The sequence below is a fragment of the Paramormyrops kingsleyae genome, chromosome 6 (assembly GCF_048594095.1).
Source record: "Paramormyrops kingsleyae isolate MSU_618 chromosome 6, PKINGS_0.4, whole genome shotgun sequence".
Lineage (NCBI taxonomy): Eukaryota > Metazoa > Chordata > Actinopteri > Osteoglossiformes > Mormyridae > Paramormyrops > Paramormyrops kingsleyae.
This window is the reverse complement of record NC_132802.1, coordinates 5,671,258-5,693,818: the sequence shown is the minus strand read 5'-3', so window position 1 is coordinate 5,693,818 and position 22,561 is coordinate 5,671,258. Positions and strand designations below refer to the sequence as shown.

Sequence of the window (22,561 nt, the reverse complement as noted above, 5' to 3'; positions counted from 1 at the left end):
CCGTAGTAAACGTGAGTATAAAACAAAACTGATCATAGCTTGGCAGAGATTATTTTGACTGCTTTTCAGTCCAATTATCAATATTCCCATAAACCTTACTTGTCAATATTTTCATCTGATGTTTTTTGTAGGTGCCATCGATGGAGGTGATATTAGCTGAAAGCCTGCACAGCAGACAGCGGACACTCATATAAGGCAATTGGCCACCAACACGCCAGGAGTTATTCATCCGTCAGACGCCATAACCTGCAACATGCTCCGCTCTGCATCCCGCTGCCTCCTACCATGGCCAGAAAGCCGAAAGGGCAGACGCATCTAACAAATACACAGAAGGGAGAGAAAAGGAGTGAAAAGCTATGCTACAGGTGGGCTGGTCAGCATTAAGGCTGCACACAGCCGTTACTGTGTCAATAGGCAGCCACTGTTCTGCGTAATTACCATAAAGCAGGAGGGCCTGAATTGGCCACAGTCAGTTGTGTTCTGCTTCCACAGCAGATAATATGGCAGAAAAGAGGTAGCCTTTTGGTTCCAGCCCCATGCTTGTAACCCCCATACCACCTGTTCCCTGCCAGCCTTCGCAGAGGCACTGCCCGCATGCTCCCAGCCTCTCTTAGAGGCAAAACAAGTTGCCTCCTGTTGTGGAGAGCTGCTAAGATGCAGGTCTGATGCCAGAACAACTCACTGGCTAGCGACCGGATGACAGGCACAAGGCAGAGGATGCTGAGTGGTCTGAAGAACAGCAGAGGGAACTGAGAGAAAAACGTTACTTAGTCCGGCCTGCAGAAATAACATGCGGGTCAACCTTAACTTGATGACACGATTGAACCAGGAATATTCATAAAAGACCAGATAAGAGCAGGGTCATAATCTTCATCCTGACGTTTGCTGCCAGCCACAGGTGACAGAGATGCTGTTCAGACACCTCTGAATGCGGGTGAAGCTGGAAGCAGTGCTTAGTGTGCAGCTTGAATGACAGATGAGATAAGCGGTCCCCAGGTTGACTGAACGCAAAAGCGAAGAGCATCTACATATCGCCGGGGGCGAAAACGCACAGTGAGCCTTGAAGGTTTAACGTCTGAAAAGACTGCAAATATTTCAACACACTTCAAAACCTGAACTGGGAGATAACACCGCGAGGTTCATCTTAAGTCTTCATACAGACCACTGTCCTTGATGGCAAAAATAAACATGGCCAAGTTTCCCCAAACGTGGCACCCGCATATACAACTCTCACCACAGAAAAATCCAAGACAAATTCAATCTCAGCATTTATGACAACACTTCAATACAGACTAATCTAAGCCTCTTCACTCAAAACTAATTTGCAAAGGTTCCCAGCATAGCAAAATCCACACACTATAAAAATTTATGTTTCATTGAAATAAATCACTTACCACATTCATAGACATCTTCTGAGACTCTCCATTCAGAGTTAAATTACAAAACTTTATCCTATCAGGCGATCGGACATGTTATGCTCCCAGACTAACATGGGCAACAGCAATATGACGCCAACCATTAGGGGAAAAAAAAAATCTGTCAAACATTTCATTGCTCATTGTCTTTGCCTGCTGTTAATTGGAAAAGCGACACTGAACACATCAGAGACTGACTGACAGAAGCAAAACTAACATCATCTTAGCTAAATGTGGCAACTGCTTCCCAAAAAAAAAAAAAACCCGCGCAAACGCGCAAAACACACACACACACACGCACACACAAACACACACCCACCTGTATTCATCTTTGTGGGGATCGTCCATTCATTTCAATAGAAAAAACCCTGATCCCAACCATGACAACCCTAACCTTTACCCAGTCCTAACCTTAACTGTAAGTAACTAAACAAAATACAAGACTTGAGAGTTTTTAGTTTTGTAATTACATTCACACATTTTTACAAAATTCAGATTATCCTTGCAGGGACTGAAAAAATGTCCTCAGAAGGTAAAAATTTTACAGGTTTTTATCACCTTGTGGGGAAATGTGATCCACAAAATGTAAATATTGCACACAGACAGACATACACACCTTCGCTGGCCAAGTCACAAGGACAACAGGACATCTTGTGGTGTCAGGCTGCCGAATAGCAGTGGCCTCCGACGCAGTCACGCAGAATTCTGAATAAATGTTAACAGTTCTATAAGTGAATCTGCTGCTAATCATGCGCAACCAAAATTATGTTTAGCTATATGAGGCAGATTATGTGCGAATTTTCAAAGTGCATGGCTGCTACATTCCAGGAACATTTTACTTCCTACACAGATTAGACAGAAACTTTATTAATCCCAAAGAAAACTGCAGATTTACACGTGCACCACACACACAGACACACACATGCACAAAGACTCATTTACACAGTAAAAAGACCAAAAATAACGAATTTGACAACCTATTGGGTGACAGTGTAGAAGACAATATTAACCATATCAATTTATATTCCATAACATACACAATGGTACTGGTACAACAGAAGACTCCCAGCTTACTGGGAATGAAACCAGTTACCATCTGATCAGTTCTTCATCCACTCTGGGTTGCTGCTGCTCAACCATATGTCTATTTCATAGAGTTTCCAAAGCAGCCGATTTAAACGAATTCAAGAAAAAAAAAAAAAAAACATGGTGTCAGTCAAAAATGAGGACGCATACTTGAGAGCATCATTATCCTGGGTCCAACTGCCAGGTTCTTATAAGAAGCAGAGAGGGTGCATGAGTGGTTCTGCATGCATGGTTTGTACCCTCAAGCATGGAGGAGCCACTGCTACAGGCCGAGGCTGCTGGTGACCGAGTTAGGGATCTTTACCAAATCCTTCACATGCATTCCATTCCACATGGAGTCCGTCATTCTTCAGTAAAATAATGAAACAAAACGCACCCTAAAAACTGTACAAGAAATCCTATCGGTGGGTTTTGAGTAATCAAAAAAGGGACAAGTTTTTAACTTTCCTGAATGGTGCTCCAGATAAATATCAAGCAACCATAATACGTAACACACTACAGAAAAATACTGCCTGTAACGCTTGCTCCCATAGCCTGCCCTCCTGCACTTTGAGAAACATGCCCTAAGCAGCGTGATGCAATGGTCTTCGACATTGTGAAGCGGCTGGTGCGGGTCCAATACTCACATCCAGCACTGGAGCCTCGTTAAAAAGCCTTTCACAGCAAAGCAAAAAAAAAAAAAACAGATTAATGCATCCAGCCAAAGAAGTCTGAAAGTTTGGCATAGAGATGAGATTAATAACGAAATGACTTCCGAAAACCATGGGGTGCACCCTAGAAGGGACCTATTAAACAGGAACATACAGAAACTACTACATGTTAATTAAAATAAATAAATAAGCCTGTTTACTTGGCAGCCATTTATCCACACCCTTAATGGTTACTTCCTGTGCTGTCTGTAATTAGAATGCACCTTCCGAAATTAAACAATCTAGACCCTCTGGCCTAGTCACCAAGAGACAAGCAATTCCATCACAGCACCACCGGGTTCACACACTGACGACTGCCTGCTGGAAAAGGCTTATCACAGAAGTTACCACACGGCCCGTCCAGGTGGCACCTGTGGCTTAATTCAATTAAAGCTGTCGCTTCTGGTCTTCGACGCAGTGAGTGCGACACAAGACAAACAAACAGCACTAAACACAAGTAGCACAAGTAATGCAGTATCAAAGACGTTAAGCAGATGTGAGGGAAGCATAATCGGCTAAATAAAGAAATGAACGAAAGAGGCTTAACGCTAATCTGTATTCCTATCACAGGTTGACGGCTGAAGGCTGCACCACTGTTAGCCTGGACCGCCCCCAGAAAATCTCAACTTTGCGGTCAGGGGCAGGCTCAATGCCACGCTTAGCACAGTAGAACGCACAAAAAAGCACTTTGAGATCCTGCTGCCTTCATCTCTCAGCGAGTTATTTCAGCGAGAGGCGAAACCTAGAGATTAAAGTGTATGGATTCCGTTGAGAAGCACAGGCATTACGTTTCGTCGAAAATACAGTGGTAAAAATGCACTACTGTGCCACCTTGGAGAGATGCGCCAGAGAGAAACCTAAATAATGCAACGTACACAGGGGCATTACATGGGGAAAGGGTGCAGCAGACAACATGCGAGCTCGACGCCAGCAAGGGCCACAATTACATGCAAGCACTGCGTCTCCAACTCACTGAAAGTACCGGCTCAAGTTCCAGCTCAGCTCGTACCTAATTATCCCCGATTAAGCTGCTGATCAAATGAATTGCATCATTCAGGGCACAAAAGCCCTCGCTGCTATACTTTTCCAAATCATATTGAATTTGCGTGAGCTGAGGCAAAGACTCATCCATCCATCTCCTAGCAGCATAACCTGGTTAGAGTTGTGGAAAGGCCTGGATCCTATCCCACTTAACGCTGGGAACAACCTGGATGGGATGCCAGTCCACCCGCTGAAGCAGATACAGTCACACATTCTTTATGAGCAACTTAGAAAGCCAATTAGCGTAACTGCATGTCTTTTGGCTGCGGTAGGAAATCCACATGACAGAGAACATGCAAAAATCAACACAAACAAAGCAGAGAACCAATCAATCAATTAAACTCCTCAACTGTTCAGTCCATGACTAATTAGATTTTAGCCAAGCCAAGGCATTTTGATTCTCATACGCAAGTTTAAGACATTAATTCATCAAAAATTACTTCTTTTCACTATAAAAAGTATTCAACTGACAGCTTATCCCGAAACACACTCAAACTGATATGATATAAAACTGTGCAATTCAATTAATAATTCAATTAAGACCAATTAAGCATTCAACTTGCCAGAGGCAAAGTTAAAGACCAATGATTTCACACGTTCCCCTATCCGATTCATAAAGGGTAACAATTATACGCGGGAGTCCCCGAGTTAAGAACGTCCGATTTATGGACAACTCGTACCCATGTATGGACTGCTATAATACCACTTACATTAAACATTTCAGTTAAATACAATGGCAGAGAGCTACTTTGACCAAAAAAAAAAAAAAAACATTAGAAGATTAAAAGCTATGAACTATGAGTTCCGAACTGTGTGAAACTGTAATACGCTTGGTGTGATATGGAGCTGGGTATGGTGTGTGTGCGTGTATGTGTGTGTGCCTGTATGTGTGTGTGTGTGTGTGTGTGTGTGTGTGTGTCAGGTGATCTCCATCCGACACCCCACCCCAAAAGTGGCTGACTATAATTTCTCTCAGACAGGTCTGTTTCAGGGATATATTAGCTAAGCTAACAAAAGTGACTTAATGCAAGTTCCAGCTCGCAATTTTATTTCTCTCTCAAAAGCAAGAAGATATTAACAGAATTTCTCCATACTATTAAGAAAAATAAATAAACACACACACACACACACACACACCTGTGCACTAAAGGAAATTAAGGTATGAAACCCAGAATGGGACGAGATTACTGGGCGCAGTCACTGTAGTGCTGTTGCAAACTGGAAACCGATGGAAATGGCGTAAAACGATGCGTGACGACTGCCCCCCTCGTTCCTTCCGGGGTTGTCTGCACATTGGATTTTTACCAAAATGCCAGCCTTGGACACAAAGTGGTTTGCTGAATGCTTCAGAGATCAGCTTTATGCCACATCTAACCTCCACATGCATGGGGTCCCCTGCGAGCTGCACTTGGGCATGCAGCAAGAGGATTTTCTATCATGGTAAAAATATCGTGAAACATGGCACTTCACATCTAACAAACAGGAAATGCGGAGTTGTTAAAAGCGCATAAAACAGTAAGCGGCTCAGGAGTTAAACCACGGGGAACAAGGCAAACATTACAGGCTGTATTCAAACCCACGACCCTGAGGGAATGAGGTGACAGCACATCCCACAGCACCATTAATGAGAAGCTCCGTAAACATGGCGACTTGGAGTCCCTGGAGGACCAGTAATTCTGGAGACTGGAGGACTGGTAATAGTTTAGTCTTTCATCATTCGACCTGTTGCTTAAAGACACACGTAGACAAAGCTCTCTTCAACCCAACTCCAATGTCAAAATGACGGCATATCCCTACCATGAAGCTCCGCCTGGCCCAGGATGCAACGAGGAGGCTCGACTGCAAGCCCCGAACAGCGAGCCGAGAGCACAAGTGACCGGCAGCCGCCCGCATACACAGTGTCGTTTCGGCACCATGCATCGGACCCCCTTCTGACACTCATCTGCATTAAGGCACTTCCACACTTAACTGCACAGCAGGGTGTCGAGGTGAAGGAGTCCCAATTCACTCCCTCCCCCCACTCTGTCCTCAAGATGCACAATGAATCTGAAATGTATGGTAATAAAGTGCTAAAAAGGTCAGCGATGATTATTACTGGAAATTATTCATTTAGGACAGTCAAGCCCTGCCATTTAAGGTCAACAATAGGAGTCAACTGTGGCGATCAGTGAATCAACAGCTAAATCAATAATTATCCTTTTTAACCGTAAAGGGTAATAATAATTCTCATGAATTATGTGATAAGATAGCAGCAAAGGGAATATCTAAGTTCTGATACTTGCCAGAGCAATAAGACTGCCCACAGTAATGGAAGTCAACAGAAGAGTTCACGATATGACCAAAATTAGTGATGTACAGACTTTGAAAACTGACAATAATACCGATTGTTGGGAAGGTTTTGATTAAATAAGTTTAAAGGGACACTCCACCCAAATAAATTAAAAAATAAATACATTCCTAAAATATAAAAAAGCATGCATTTTTTTTTATAAGAAAATACCAACTCTAACATACAACAGTCCCAGAGTATACATCTTATATATTTAACAGAGAAGGGCTGATCAAGTGTGATAAAGTCTCTAATTTTCCAAGTATTAATATCTTTTCATGTCGCACTGTCTACACTGAATTTTCTTTTTCTTGTCTTGAAATGTTTATTAGTAGATCCTCTTTGTAGTAAAATATATTTCTAATGTCGTTTTCACCAACATTAAAATAATTCCACACAACAGACATTTTTCTAACTGTTTAGTACGGGAGTGTGCAAAGCAATGTGGTCACCGGCTAAAAAGTCAACAGAAGATGATCAGTCGATGGCCAATTGTTGCTGTATTAGTCGATACCTATAGCTGGCTGATACAATTGGGTCATCCCTGCCATTCTTAGGCAACACAATAAACATGAAAACTGGTTACAGTCAAAAAGACAAAGCAAATCAAAACCAATAAAAATCTTGCTCATACATCACACAAACTAGCTCTGTACCTTTTTGTTCAGTAGCAAGGGTAAAGTTCAATGTTCCTTATTTGTAGATCAGACTACAAACAAAACCTCCAGGAAATTTTTTCACCGCACATCTCATCCGCTCCTGCCAAATCACTGTGGGCTGGTCAAACACTCCTTAGACCATGAATTAATAGCCTCACACAGAGTGTTTACTTTTATTGGCACAAAGAATGATTGATAAATGTTCCCCTGTGAGACACCTGGGTCTCCACATGTCAACTCAAGCAACATCAGGGGTTTGAAAAGCCTGCCAGAAACCTTTGTGATGGTGGCATCGCTGCGAGGATTTGAGAGAAGAGGGTCGATTGGCTACCTGAGCTGGAGAGCCAATTGTCCTCCTGGAAGCTGGTAAAGGTCATGATTGTAGTGGTGAAGGTTCACTCCCCGACTGGATTGTGCCACTTAGACTGGCGACTGCTTGACTCCGCGCACCGAAGTCAGGTCGATAAATGGTATCAATTTGTTTGTATGAAAATAGGTACAAGTCAAAAGCAGGCTACAGCAACTAAGCCGTAAAGCACACAACAACACAAAAAGCTTGCTGGCTCACGCCCTTAGCAAACATGCCTGAAATTCGGATTCCTTGAATGGCCTAGCAGGAAGAGGAATGACCATCACCCCAAATTCAGCCAAGGGACCCTTGTGAACAAGGACTTCTGCAATGGTGCCCTCCCTCATCCTCGCAAGGAGGGCCTGGAGTTTTCAGTGTAACATGGGTTAAAAAGCATATTAAAGTCTCCTCAACTGCTGCACTTCTATACATTTAAAATTTTAAAATTCAGCCAGGCTTTTTACCTTTTAGTAAGTGCACACATATACAAATAACATCAAGCAGTTAAATTATTACATGTTCAGTATTAGACCGATTCATTGTGACTTACACTGCCATGCATGAATACCAGTAATCTAATATCAAAACAGCACTGGCACAACACATTAAAGTCAACTTCATAAGTCTGCCTCTCTCAAATATTAAAAACTGAACTTGAGGCACTTTTCTCATGGATAGAAATTCAAACGCAAACTTTCCTGCGAAGCTGGCTGGGGGCTTTCTAAACACCCCACCGCACCAAACTCACTTCATGTCTGAAACGTCATTTTAAAAGCACAAGGGCAACAAAGAACCATTGGCAGTGTTTGCTCCGTTTTACTGGCTGGCGAAGGTCTCATTGTCCAGATGAGATACATGCGGTGAAGGTTCACCAGCCTTTGTTAGTCAGGCATTGCAGATTAGGGGCCATATGGAAGGAGAAAACAAATATGAAAGAAGGTCTCTGATTTATTGCAGGTTTGTATGTCAAATAAAACATCAAGAGTCAGATTGATTAATTGAGGCCATTCAAAAAATTCTATTCCGCATTGAAGGAGCTGAATGATACATGTCATGATGCCAAAGCCCAGTTGGAAAAAAACTGACCTGTTATCAGTAAAAGAAAGAGTATAGAAAAACTATTGGGAAAACATCCATATTATGAGATAAAAATATAGTTATAATGCATTTGGTGACAATTTAAATCATGTTCAAAGAATGCCATTTCACACAACTGGATAGCTAGTTATCTGTTCAGCAAAGTTCAAGAGTACTCAAATCAGCAATCCTCCTGGGTTCAGACCCCAACAAACCACATTCCCCAAACCCTCTTAACAAGGTCAGCCCAAATGACAAGCCACGCCTACGATGTGCACGCCTGTCCCATGACCTCTGGTGGAGGATTTCACCCTTAATTCACTGTAACGAAAAGGGCATCAGATCACGTTTGGTAGAATTAAATCTACCCCCAATAAACAGCATTTGTTTCTGGCCCAGCATTCAAGTTTCTGATGAATGCAATAACCGTGTGTGCGCATGTGTGCCTAAAAAAAAGCAGTTTGAGAAGTGAAAAGATGTAAATACCAAGGCTGTTCCCCCCTTGGCTTTGACTAACACTTTCAGTACACAGGACTGGTGCAGCTGACAGCAGCCGCTGAAGATAAACAGACCGTCTCTACCTCGTCGAAGATTAAAGCTGTATTATAAAATATACAGTGACTACACTTTGTTAAATGGCTTCTTAAAAACCAGACAGATCCATCCTTCTCAAGGTGCACGCGGAGCCTCTCCAAGGAGCCCAGCCCTATAGAAAAGCCCTTTCAGAATCGCCCAGTAGTCGTCCATACTGGGGCAGCAGCCATCCGGAAAATTGAGTCCCGGTTTTGAAACAGATTTTACACATGCTTTTTTTTTAAATCCTGGGTGTGCTACAACAATTGTCCCCCCCCCCCCCTTAATTAAATTTTTTTTATTAACTTCAGTAAAACAATGTATTTTTAGCCTCAGCCAAATTGGGGAAATTTGGTTATCGCAGAGCAAAGCTTTGTAAAGAGAAGAAAGCCTCAATGTCACAAATACAAGGAAATAGACATCAACCTTCTAAGTTAGTACAATTTTATTAGATATATATTGAGTATACTGCGATACAGATCTGCGCAAAAAAAAAAAAACAATTTATTACATACTGCTTGCATTTTAATACATTACGGGCTGGAGTTTTATAGTCTTTGTTTAAAAACAGATGAGCGATGACAAGATTTAAGTCTCCTGCAAATTGTTTTCTACGCATTATCTAACAAAATGTAAGCACACATTTAAAATACACAGATAAACGATTACATACTCCAGAAAGTTCATGTACTGGGTTACTTCTGAATGCCCAAATATTTTGCCTAATTAGGAAGGCAAGCCAGTAATCTGAAGGACACTGAAGCCTTATAAACGTTTGTTAACAACTGTGGTCTTATGGAGAGGGATTTCCTGTGTTTCAGACCAGTGTCCTTGAACAACAGTGTTACATCAGAATTACACAACCGTGCCCTCCACTCTGACCCTCGTACAAAACACTACACATTAAAGAAAAAACACGCTGTCGTCACCAAGTCACTGGTGCCCTGCCGCAGATTTTAAGGGACATTCCCTTCAACATGGGGAGAATACAGGAGAATGCTAAACCATTACTGAACATTATCCATTTCACATGTTTATAAAAATGGAAGATTAGGCCACACGTTATGATAAACTTAAATTTTGTCACTGCGCTACACTACATTTTTTGTAGATCTCTCCGGCTACAAATACACACTTAATTTACTTCGCCCAAGTAATAGAGACGCACGGCAATTCTTCTCAGCTCCATTTCAGCACCCTTCTCATCACACATTAAGCCAAGTATGTAGGGGGCTATGAAAGATCGAGTGAGGACTTCCACAAAGGGCAATCAGCTGAAATTGCAACAGCCGTTCTGCAATTAAAAAGCCAAATTACTCTCAATCAAAGCCGTTTAATTCAGAATAAAAATCCTGGCATCAATAACACGAAGAAGTCTGTTCAGGCAGCTCTCATCTTGATGGGAATTAGCAAAAAAGTGTCCAAATAAAGACAGTGAGATGCTCAAACGGAGGAGGGAAAAAAAAAAACCATCTCTCAACTCAGCCACTTTCAAGTGCTAATAACTGACACGAGATTCAATAATAAGGCACACACATTTCCCCTCTACATTTTTTCATGCATTCGTGAAACAAAAACAGAGAAAATTGTATGTATTGATCATGTTTTCCCTCACTGCAGATCCTTCAGCACTTGCATAGAAAATTAAATATTTTCCACAAACAATATTTAGCAGAGGTTGAATAGAAATTGCATTTGTGTGTTGACAAAGACTGGAAATATACAGTTTGATTATAGCAGCTGAGTGGGTTTTTGATGAATTCTTCCTCCTTCCTACTTAAGGTACACACCATATCTTTTGAGGAGACTATGAACTAGACCTCCTCCATTTCCCTGGAATGGCAGTCACCAAATATTTAATATTTAAAGACTATTTTACATATTAAAGATGCTGCAAATTCATACACTTATTTTGACTTATTTAACCATGCGGAGAATTTAATAAAGCGTTTCCATTTTAGGTCCAACAGAGGACTCCGACCTTCTGAAAAAAATAACTAAAGCTACCTGAGACAAAGCAAGTTTAGCGGCCCTTGACAAAATCACCCATTTAATACATGCTAAAGGGACCAGCATGGCAATGGAGAGACTGATGGGGAGTAAAAAAGCAGCCTGTACTGCCACCATACACATCTTTGGCACCCATGCTATAAGACTCTGATTGGTTGGCCAGTAAAGACAGCAAAAAAAAAAAATATATATATATATATACATACATACATACATACATAACGACACTGTACACCAATACACGTCCAAGCAGGTTTAAAAAGCAACATAACCCCTAAATGCACTTTCATAAAATCATCTAATGCCTATATAATCAACAATATACTATGCAGCCAATAATTCCTTGGTGGTCTCATGCCAGGCTTTGTCCATGCGGCAGACTACATGCAAACATGCACAAGCACCCCCACGCATGCGCACACTTCCAGGAGGGGCCCTGCTGTAGGTACTTAAACTGAACTGCTACAGTGAAGCATCTAACTGTATAAAGAAAAAGGCACATAAAAAACTCCATATCACACTCCATCTATCTTCCATAACTGCTTACCCAGCACGGCATCACAGTGAGTCTGGGAATGATCCCAGGAAGGACACAGGGCAGGGGACACCCTGGATGGGCTGCCAGTCAGTCAGATGGCATGCTACGGACCTTATGATAAAATCGAGGCACCAAGCAAAACACCCAGGCAAAGACAGGCAGGAATCAGACCCTCAATCCAGAAGGTATAAGCTATGGTTAACAGTCCAACAATGCAAACTGAAATTACTCATTAAAATCAGCATCTTTTAAGAAAACAGCATTTCCGAACAGAGTGTTTTGGTTAGAGCATGGTTTCATTCCTGTAAGCAAGGGCATAAGGGAACCTGTAGGAAACAACCCCCACCCCAGCTCAAACCCACAGGCCCTAGCTGGCCTTCTTTGCTTGTAAAGCTCGATATGGCCCTTTAGGAGGCCAGACCAGAGGGGTAAGTGTAGCACATTCAAGGTCCTGATTAGGCTGCTTCAGAATCCCCCCCCCCACCCACCCCACCCGGGACCAGTAAGCATTACTACTGCTGAATGGAAAATTCACTATGAATTCTGCACTTTAAGGTACATTTTTAACATTCCCCATGAGATGAATACCACCTCAGAAACATCCTACACCCTCCATATTTTTAAGATATATTAAGAGCAAACCCAACTGACAGAATTAATAAACATGGTCTAACTGCCGACTACCTTTTAAAATAACTGCACACAACTAGCAGCTAGAAGCACATTAAATCCATGTGACATCGGATTCCTGATCCCATCCTTCAAACCCAACACAAAGATCAACTAATAAGGCCACTTTATTTCCATAGTCCAAAGACAGGCTCAATGGTTTTGAATCATTTTAAAGATGTTCGTTAATACCCTTCAGCTTCATACGTGATATATTCTAATGACGCTCGCGATACCATTACTAATTCCCGCCGCACTCAAATAACCTCTAATACTAGAAATATTATATTTATTTTAAGACGACACTCAGGCATCAACGCTTCTTCTACAAAATAATGGTGTCGTTTGCATACACTATAACAACTGTCTACGGCAAAAATACTGTATTAAACCAAATTTAAAAACCGTACACCGACCTAAGGCGGCGTATATTCAACTCGACAGCGCTAGAGATGCGTCGGCTTAGTTATGCGCCCACTTGACTAGAAACTTCACATTCACAGCCATTATCCAGGCGACGGGTAAGATGCCGAGTCAGACCAAATGCCCATCCGCGGAGCTCAGCCATAACACTTCGTCCTTTGCGTGTTCCTCACGTCCAGCGGCACGGTAACGCCACGGAGGAGCGAAGCGAGCAGGGAGTACCAGCGGAGTCCCGCTACCTGTGGATGCAAACGGCAACGTGCCGCGGTCCAGCGCGCGCCCGTCCGCTCGCCCGCAAGCGCGCGCATACACACACACACTCACACAGAAACCACGAGCGTGTGACATGAAAATGCGTTACCGTGCGTCAATAATCAGCCCGCTGTACACTTCCATCCAGCGGTGCTCCTTTTAATATAATGTGCATGACATAGTAACCTAAATATTCTGCGACGAATTATGCCTCGTCAGTCCGTCCTATATCGGAATGCGGGCTACATATCCAGCAAAAATGCATCTCACTACCTGGAAGCAATCCCCCTTGCAAGCATCAAAAACGCGGCTGCCATGTGACAGATTCTTACTGTGCTTCATTTGTCAAGTTAACGGAGTAGCGAGCACTGTCAGAGACTAGGTCTGACACATGATCCATAATGTGAGCATGTGCATTCGACTGTTCTGAAAACCAATAAACCTGCGTAGATACGTTATGGGAAACACCTAGAGACATCTGAACTTCGCCAACAGTGAAGAGAGAATAAAAACTTCATAACCACGATTGCAAAAACTTAAGGTAAACCTTTCAGTATAAACTTCAGCTACGTCAATCCAAACATCTCGCTTATTCCCAAATGAAACCATCGGCAGTAATGTCAGAAATATCACGCCATATCAGTAATTATAAACCGATCATCAACACCTTGACACCCTCACAACAGAACTAAGATTTAACTGTCACTGCCAGATTACGGGTTAAACCTGCGCACGTAGTTTTCAAACCGCATAGTTTGTCGCGCGACAGCAAAGTTAACTGTCCAGCCAGCTGTGCGACACCAGATACGACTTTGGCAGCTGGAGCAGCAAGCCGAGTCCAGCGTGGGCAAAGAGTACAAGTAACTGGCTAAGTATCCAACAACGTACCGCGACAGTGCAACCTTTACTTATTGTCCCTTAAGTCAGTGGCTGGATGACGGCAAGGCCTTTTCTGAATAACTTCATCGCCTTAGTTGGACGACATTCCGCCGCCCCGCCAGGAGCAGTCCCTAAACCGGGCCTGGCTTCGGACTCGGATTCCCCCGTGTCCCCCAAGCTTACTTACTCTCTGCTAGGCGCTACCGCTGTGCTGAACGGGTCCAGGTTAGCTCTGGATCAAGCGGCAATCTCCCCTCACTCGCAACTTCGTCTTCACCCAAGGGGGTTGAGCTTCTTCGCCGCCACAGCCGCCGCCGCCACCACCACTGGCGCCACTCCCCCTCCTCCCCTGCCGCTGGTGCTGCTGACACGTTCCCTTGATTTCCCCCGGCTTACGCTCGCTTCACATTGGTCAGCGCACTGGTCAGTATCGTCCTCAGGATTCAGGCACCTTTCCCCCCCCCCTCACAGTTATACTTACAATTCCACAGCGAACATCCGGGGACTCTCTCGCTAAAAGAAACACCCGGAACTACTTCCAGAGCCAGCCGGAGCGCATTTTCAAACCAGACGACTCATATACATACGCACGATTAAGTAGCCCCTGTTTTTTCTACATTTGTGACGTTTAAAATGTCGCTATAGACGCCGCATTATGAAGCACAGAAAAAGTCATAAAAACCTTAAGCAATTGCAATCTGTGCCCCTAATACATTAAGCTTTGTTTATCCAGATAATTTGTGCCTGCCAGTAATGAACTCTTCAACACCACTTGTTGAAATTTGGAGCTCTCCTAGATTTAAAATAATAAAACAAAGAATCATATTCGTCTATTTTATAATGGACTTAATTTTATGTCATTATTTTATTTAATTTTTGTCATGTATTGCATTTATTAACGTTAATAATGAATATAGCGTAACAGCTGCCCTGTGGTTTAAATAAAACACTAGTGCCCTCTACTGGGCAAACTCCTTGTATAAGAATCAGAATCAACTTCATTTAGCCAAGTACTGTACGAGTATGTTCAAGAATTGTGTTTTTGGTGTGTTGGGTTATACATATTGCACAGTAAGTTATAATAAATCAACCACGAAGCACAGACAGGTTAAAACATGATATACAAGGTAGGATACTGAGGAGCGAACTCCTTAAGATTTATTTCATTTTAGTTGCTTAGTCTAAAATTTATCCAAAGGGAACTGCATAGCTTACTATTTGCCTTTATGACATTTTTTTATATTTCTGATATAGTGGTGTAGCTTCGCTTTGCTGTATAACACAAGCACTGGTACAGCCGTTACAGTGAGGGGCGTGTTCTTAATTTTCATAATAATCATAATATTAAATTCTTTAAAGTTAATTCACTATTTTCAAGTTTTTATTGTCACGTGTTCTAAGAAAATCGTTGTGCAGTTGCAAGAGAGGGGGAAAGTGCATGGGGGACAACAAGGGAAAAAATCAGTGCCATACAGAACAAACGGCAGTGAATTAAGAGCAAGACAAGACAAAAGGCTGTGCAAATATCCAATGAGGTAGACAGTACTTATGAAGAGTGGAAAGAGTGGAATATTCATAACAGTATGCCATACAATACACCTGGAACAGATGCAGGTCACTGGTTATTTAGCAACCTGTAGGTTTGGGGTAAGAAGTTGTCCCTGAAACAGGTGGTGCGGGTGATGATGTACTGGTAGTGATTTCCCAAGTGTAAAGAGGCTGTCAGCTAGCTGGCTGGTGTCCCTGTTGATGGACTCAGCCCTCTTCTGGCAGTGAGAGACATAGATGGATTGTAAGAGGGCAAGATCTGCACTGATGATATACAAGGTGGATTGCACAGTCCTTTGTAGCAGTCTTTGTATGAGTTCTTCAGCAGTTGTGTTACCCATCCACACCCTCATGCATCCAATCAGGATGCTCTCAGTGGTGCAACAGTAGAAGTTCACCGGGATTTTGGTTCCCAACCCAAAGTTCTTTAGCTTCCTCAGGAAGATCCTAACCCTTCTTGTGGATGCAGCTGATGTCTAGAGACCATGAGAGGGTGTCGGTGATCTGGACACCCAGGGACCTGAATCAGCTGACTGTCATGATGGGAGATCCAGCAATGAATAGTGGGTAGTGAAACTCTATGGTCCTTCTGGATTGGACAATGATCTCCTTTGTCCTTTTGATATTCAGTGAGAGCTGGTTGCCGTGGCACCATACAATCAGGTCTTCTGCCTCCTTCCAGTAGGCAGCCTCATCCTCATTGCTGATGAAGCCAATGACAGCAGTGTTGTCCACAAACTTTATAATGCTGATAAATTTATATTTTACGAACATTTATATTTGATAGTTACACCTTTAAATGGCTGTGGGTGGAGCTGAACTTGCAGTGATGTAACAATACCCAATTAAAATGAATTGATTTCCAAATGCAGTAGAAATGTACTTTATATAAACCTGAAGTAGTAATAATCATTCCAAAGATATTTTCCTATATATTTAATTTTCATTTATCTTTCAGTCTCAAACTAGCAAATCATTTTTAATGAAGGAATGGTTTTAATGCAGTATTCTATATTTTTCTTCTGTTACAATTTTTACATTATAATGTATTCCACTCACCTATGTTTAATTTAATTTAATTAATTTAACACTTCATGATTTTTATTGCTTAGTACCATCCACTTTTTGATGTCAAGGTAAATTTGTCCTTCAAAGACCTTTAATGTTTGACCATTTCCTCTTCTTTGATCAAATATGCAATTTTATGTAAATTTAAATAAATTTTTATGCATGAATACGTCTCATTTCTATTGTATGGTTGAAGCACCTGGCCACATCATTTTCTTATGCATGACCAAGCAAGATCAATGTGGAAATATTGTATTGCACTCCAATATATTGGGTTATGTTCAATACAACTTCACATAACATCTGTAAGCTCAAGAAAACATATGCATCTCCATGTTTCCTCTGTTTTGATTAATAAAGAAGAATACTAAGCTTTACTGCATTTACAGAAGATGCAATACATAAAGGGACGACAGAGGGCACCCTTCCCTAAAATCTCCATATTCTATATACACCACAAATCTGGTTTTAGTGTAACTTAACCATAAACAACATAAGTGTTATAACATACGTTATATTGTAAAATAATGCACACTATTAAAACCGTAACTAGGCCTTGTTGTTGTTGTTATTTTTTATGGTGTAGCAGCGATAGTAGCAACAAATTCCCACAAGGTATTAAATATTTTGTGAACTTTTTGGTGAGAGGGGTGGCCATAATCAAAGGTTCAAGATCAAGTTCATTTGTCATTCCAGCCATATCTAAGATACAATGGGACGAAATTACATTCTTAAGAATTACATTCTTACATTCTTTTTACAGATAAAAATAAACTAACTGGCTTTATTATGTACATATTATAGAGAGTTTAACAATCTTATCACATGCCGCAACAAGCTATTGCATACTGTCTGTTATGATTTTATGGAGCAATATCTCCACCCAGATGGCAAGAGATCAAACAGAGATGGATGTGAGGAGTCTCTCACTAAACATTCAGAAGCCACTGCAAAAATCTGACTAGTCAACCAATCAACAGCCAAAAATATTACTGCCGAGTCAAATGACAGCACTGAAAAATTCACTGAAAAGGGTTAATTGAGGTCCCTAATTAGCAGAGACCCCTCGACTTCGTCCCAGGTAAACCCGTGCATTACAGCGCATCTATCAGCAATCAAATCATAACTTCTTTTCCAAGTGCAGCCATTATATTTACCAAAATAAGCTTAGCCTTGACCCAGTGCTTACTTCCTATTTACATGCAATGCAAAGTCTGCAGAAGACGGCTGTGAAGCTGTGCAGGAGGGTTGCAGACAAGTAGCTGACTGACAGATTTATATATATATATATATATATATATATATATATATATATATAAATACACACACACACACGGGCTATTACAACCAAAATGGGAATCAGTTTCTCATTTCAGTACGAAAAACAACTGCAAGCGACTCTTCAGGGTTTTCATACGAAACTGATGTATTGAATATACTACAACGCGACATAAATCTATCCAACGACATATATGACTATTCTTTAACTATGCCTCAGGGTATACATATTTATGCAAAAACACAAAATGATATGCTACAGGTGCGCCGTCTTTGATACGAAATCGAGCAACAAATGCGCGCAGGTCTCCTTTAAATTTTTGTTAAACTGTAGTTTACATAAACGGAAGGCATTTGCTTTCACGTCCTTCGTAGATGAAGAGACTAACTAACTTTACATTGATTTCCACATCAGCATCGCCGAAGTGGGTCATTGACGGCACCTCTCGACCAATGTGATCACATGACTTTTTATGTATGACGCACAATAGGCTGAAAATCGCAAAGCAGCTCAGCTAATGGCGCCGGGGATGTAGTTGAAATCACTTAATACCCATGCCAGCATGCCTGCATAACATTAAAATAACATGCCTACAACATATAACATACGCAAGTGCATAGGTATATCGCCGATTATACTATATTTTAATTTTCGCATGCAGCTATATGACAATTATGGAACTTCCCTTTTCAGTAGTAACCCAATAAGTGATTTTTTTGATCACAAAATGGTAGCTGGCAGAACCATGTGTCGTCTGAAATAAGCACCGCGAGATTTGCTCCAACGCTAGTGACTTAACAGAAAAACAAAAAAGGCATAATCCCCTTATGGAAATCACTGATGCCTTGTATTAGGAGAATAATTGTTTTCCCATATTTTTCCAGATGCAGACTATCACAGCACGGCTTTGTTTATAACATTTCCTGACTATTCCGGCATCGATATATTTTCTGTCATATCAGCGCAGACACGAGCGACAGTATTCAAGCCTCCCCATACCCGGTCTGAACCGGTTCGGGCAAAGCGCGGGCTCGTGGTAACACCCCCCTCTCCCTTTTTGCTTGCCCAACGCGTGCTTCTCTCCGCATCCTCAAGCACTCGTTAGTCACAATGGCGGAGTACGCTCGCCTTCTCATTGGCTCACAGGCCTACGCGAGCCTCCACACCTTCATTATTCCGATTGGTCGACTAGATCTAATAGCCCGCTTTTACCGCTATCAGTGTCAAATGCGATTGGGCACCGGGTGAGCAATTCCACGTTTTTATTGGCTATCAGGGATTTTTTTGTTCCAGTTAGGCGGATAGGTAACAGTTGTAAACGCAGCGCGTGTTGGAAGAATAAGCGTAGGGTGGAAAACAAATGCGCATCTTTTCAGCACCGACTCCGTGGATAGCAAGGACTTAATTAGGAGCGGGATCGAAAGCGGGTGGATCGGCCGTTTCAGCTTCGCGGAGCACAATCTGTATTTTATCTTTTTTTCTTCCCCACAGGCAGAGGGGTTTGCTGTGTGCACAGGAAGATAGCGTTGATTTGGTGATAGGCGGATTTAAAGCGCGTTGTGCTAGCTAGCTATACTTGTTCGCCCTTAACGGGGCTGCAAGCCACTTCTATCGAGCTATCGATAGATAGCTAGCTACCTAGCTAGCTAATATCTAAAGAAAGCGCTTGGATCAATCTGATTGATGAATCTAAGGAACGACGTTAAAGCGGCCAGCATCCATTAAGACCCCGGTCTGGCGTTATTCTGACAGGATTGATTCGCTTTAGTAGGATCCTGGATCGGGAGGGCCGGGAATAACACATCGTAAATCGAACGAGAACTGCAGGAATTCACGATTTCCTCGGTTTTCCTTCGTCGCGACGCTTCAAGCTGCTGCACTTGGATCGGGTTGCTGTAGCTTGTAGGCTCGTCTACTGCCCCCTTTGCGCTTGTGTTATTCCCGTAATTCTACCGACCCCGGATCCCGCGCTCTCGCATATGCCGTTTGCCCCCTGCTTCCAGCCCATCTCTCATCCCTAGCGACTCGTTGCCTCCGTTTTGATAGAAGTTCGGTTTCAGTGTAGCTAGCCATGTGCTCCCGGGTGTGGTTTGTTACTGACCGGCGGATCAGCCAAGAGTACCCGCAGGTTCAGATCCTCAGGGCTCTGAAGCAGCGCTGCGCTGAGGAGGATGTCGAGTTCCGCTCATTGCTTATGGATCAGATCGTGCTCACCATCTCCGATGGACAACTGGGTGAGTATAGCCGTTTTCAGAGCTAGAAGATGCATTTTTGCGTGAACCCTGACCGGATGGTTGGTGTTTCGCTTTCTAAGAGTAGATGTATGTGTATGGGGAGAGATTTCATTTTAATGCTTTTTATAACCGTATCGTTCTTGGTTTGCTGGCAAACGTGGACGGCGATGCAGTGCTGCCCAGCTGGGAGTAGTGTTCAGTCCAAGCAGGGGTTCAAAATGGGCGACCGCTGTTTTTGTCTGAGAGGGAGAGCTATGTGGCGCGGTGAATAATCGCCGCTACCCGCTACGCCGCCGAGTTGCCTGGTTTAAACTCGTCTTTTGGTTTATATAATGTGTTCGAAGGGAATTAATGCGCTCTCCGCACCGGCCATCGCCTCGGGGGCAAAAAAAAAAGAAACGCAACGCGTGAACGCATCACCGATCGGGACCCCATAAGCAATGCGGCCCCCGCTTCGTCCCGTCTGACTCAAACACGTAATGTTGATCACGAATATTAACTATTATTAACTGCTCGGAAGTACTTTAAAATTATACAGAACATATTTTTCCACTAGTACTTGCTATAAGAATTTATCGGGCAGACCGAGCGAGGCTATGAATTGACACGGGTCCGAGATCCGGTGTTGGCGAAGGATGGCGTTTTAATGGATAGCGGTGTGTGCGTGAGTGACTAAGCGTGGCATGCGGTACGCGGGCTGGCCGAGAGCAAATTCATGCGTGGTGTATTGATTTTTTTTCCGTGTCTGCTGACAAAACTTCTCACTTACAGCCCCATTGAAGACCTGGTTAGAACCGGTTTTGTGCGATCCAGCAGACGTGCAAGCCTCCGGATAAATGCCCGCGGTCACGTTCGTGTTTCTGCTCTAGTTATTTCCAGTGACCCAATGCGGATATGGACACACGCTATTTGCATTTCATTTCTCAGTTTTTTTTAAAAGGTAATGTTTAAAATAGTTTTAGTAAACGATAGTATTGCTGGAGCCCCCCCACCACCACCACCTGTGCCCTTGGTTTCTACATGAAGATTTAGGTTCCTGGCTGACGGTGTCAGCCTTGCGCTAGATGTAGCTTAGCCCCTCGCCATCACAAGGGCGCCATCGGTCAGTAACTGATCGGCTCGGCGTCGAAGGGTGCAGCTTCCGAGCTGCAATTTTTCTGCTAACATGGGCTGTTAATTTTACAGGTGAACTATTAGCAAAGGAAAGGCCGGTGTGAGGCTGACGTGTTCAGACAGCTCTCCAAGGAGCTGCGCTGATCGCCGCCAGCCTGGGCTGTCTGTCCCCAGAGGCGTAGCCGCCTCCCTCCCGTGGGTAATGCATCCAGATGTTTCAGGTGTCAACACTAGCATGCATGTAGACCTGCGTTTTTTTTTTTTTATAAAAAAAAGCCTTTAAATGATCCTTGGAATGGCATGTGGAGTGCAGATGTGCTGTGCCCATTGATGCAGTCACCAGACCGAATTGTGCTGCAGGCCTGCAGTGAGATATGCACTGGAGAAGTGGCCACCACAACTAGGAGCACCTCCACTTGATCTGTCGCTCTTCTGAAAGACAAGACACCCGCTCTCTTCCTAAGCAAATGAGTGACGTGTCTTCAAGTCATACCACGCTCTGTTCAGGCTTGATTCTTAATTAGTGGGTAGGGTTGGTCTGTGAACATGGCGTTCTGCTCGGTCAGCAAGGGAGGGGCTCTGGGGATAGGCCGATTGACCCATCCAGGACAGATATAAAGGCACCTCCTGGAAGGTGCAGATCCACCATCATGCTGTTCCTGCCTCTGTCAGCTCCTCGGGGGTGACTGGCAGAGTGAGTTCATCAGGCTTCAGATGAACCGTCCAGCAGCCTGCCGGCTTCTTATCGTTAGCAGCTGGTGCGTTCCATTAAACGGGCGACCAGCCCTGATGACGGTGTTCAGCTACCTTGTAACCAGTGCCGGATTGACACCAGGTGAGGTAATGTGATACCCCAGATGAATAACTGGGAGCTGAATGACTGACACACGCCTGGATCAGCTGACCCGCAGCTGACATGGCGGCTGCGATGAGTCTGAATGCGCTTGGCGCCATTGCAAGTGCCCACCGCGATTTGTCAAAATGGAATGGAAGGTGGGGTCTTTCAGACCGTTTTTACTGGCTTTATTTTTTGCATGATGACGAGTCACTGGCATGCAGGCACAACCAGATCTGCCGGCTTGTCTATGAGCGTCACATGTCCCGAATTGTCTTATGTGCGGGTGGGGGGGTGGGGGGGTTTGACTCAGCTGCACCTCTCACCCAAAATTATAACAGGACCCACTAGTTTGTTCTCTTTCTCTCCCCTGCAGCCGTTTTCAGTCTCAGAGAAACGCCCCAATTTCTTAGCGTTTTTGGAGAGCTCTTCCAACGCTTTCTGTTTCTCCGTAATGCCCTAAGAATCGGCCCCATTCTTCTCCTCCTGTAGCTC

The 22,561-nt window shown here is 43.2% G+C and overlaps 2 protein-coding genes across 4 annotated transcripts in view; one reads left to right on the top strand and one right to left on the bottom strand.

Annotated features, from left to right (window-relative positions):
* The window catches only part of LOC111859123 (forkhead box protein J3-like), a 69,876-nt gene extending 55,378 nt beyond the window's left edge, over window positions 1-14,498 (bottom strand). The window contains exon 1 of one of the 3 annotated variants that reach the window (XM_072713487.1): window positions 14,177-14,498. The gene's annotated coding sequence lies outside the window, so the exon portion shown is untranslated. Of the gene's footprint in view, window positions 1-12,851; window positions 13,089-14,176 lie in introns of those variants that run through there. The other 2 variants (XM_023841542.2, XM_072713485.1) reach the window with 2 other exon arrangements.
* Window positions 14,499-19,111: 4,613 nt separating this feature from the next.
* Window positions 19,112-22,561, top strand: part of rimkla (ribosomal modification protein rimK-like family member A) — a 20,492-nt gene continuing 17,042 nt past the window's right edge. Inside the window, exon 1 of the mRNA XM_023841437.2 lies at window positions 19,112-20,118. Within this exon, the coding sequence (XP_023697205.1) occupies window positions 19,956-20,118 (163 nt within the window). The 5' untranslated portion in view covers window positions 19,112-19,955. The remainder of the gene's footprint in view (window positions 20,119-22,561) is intronic.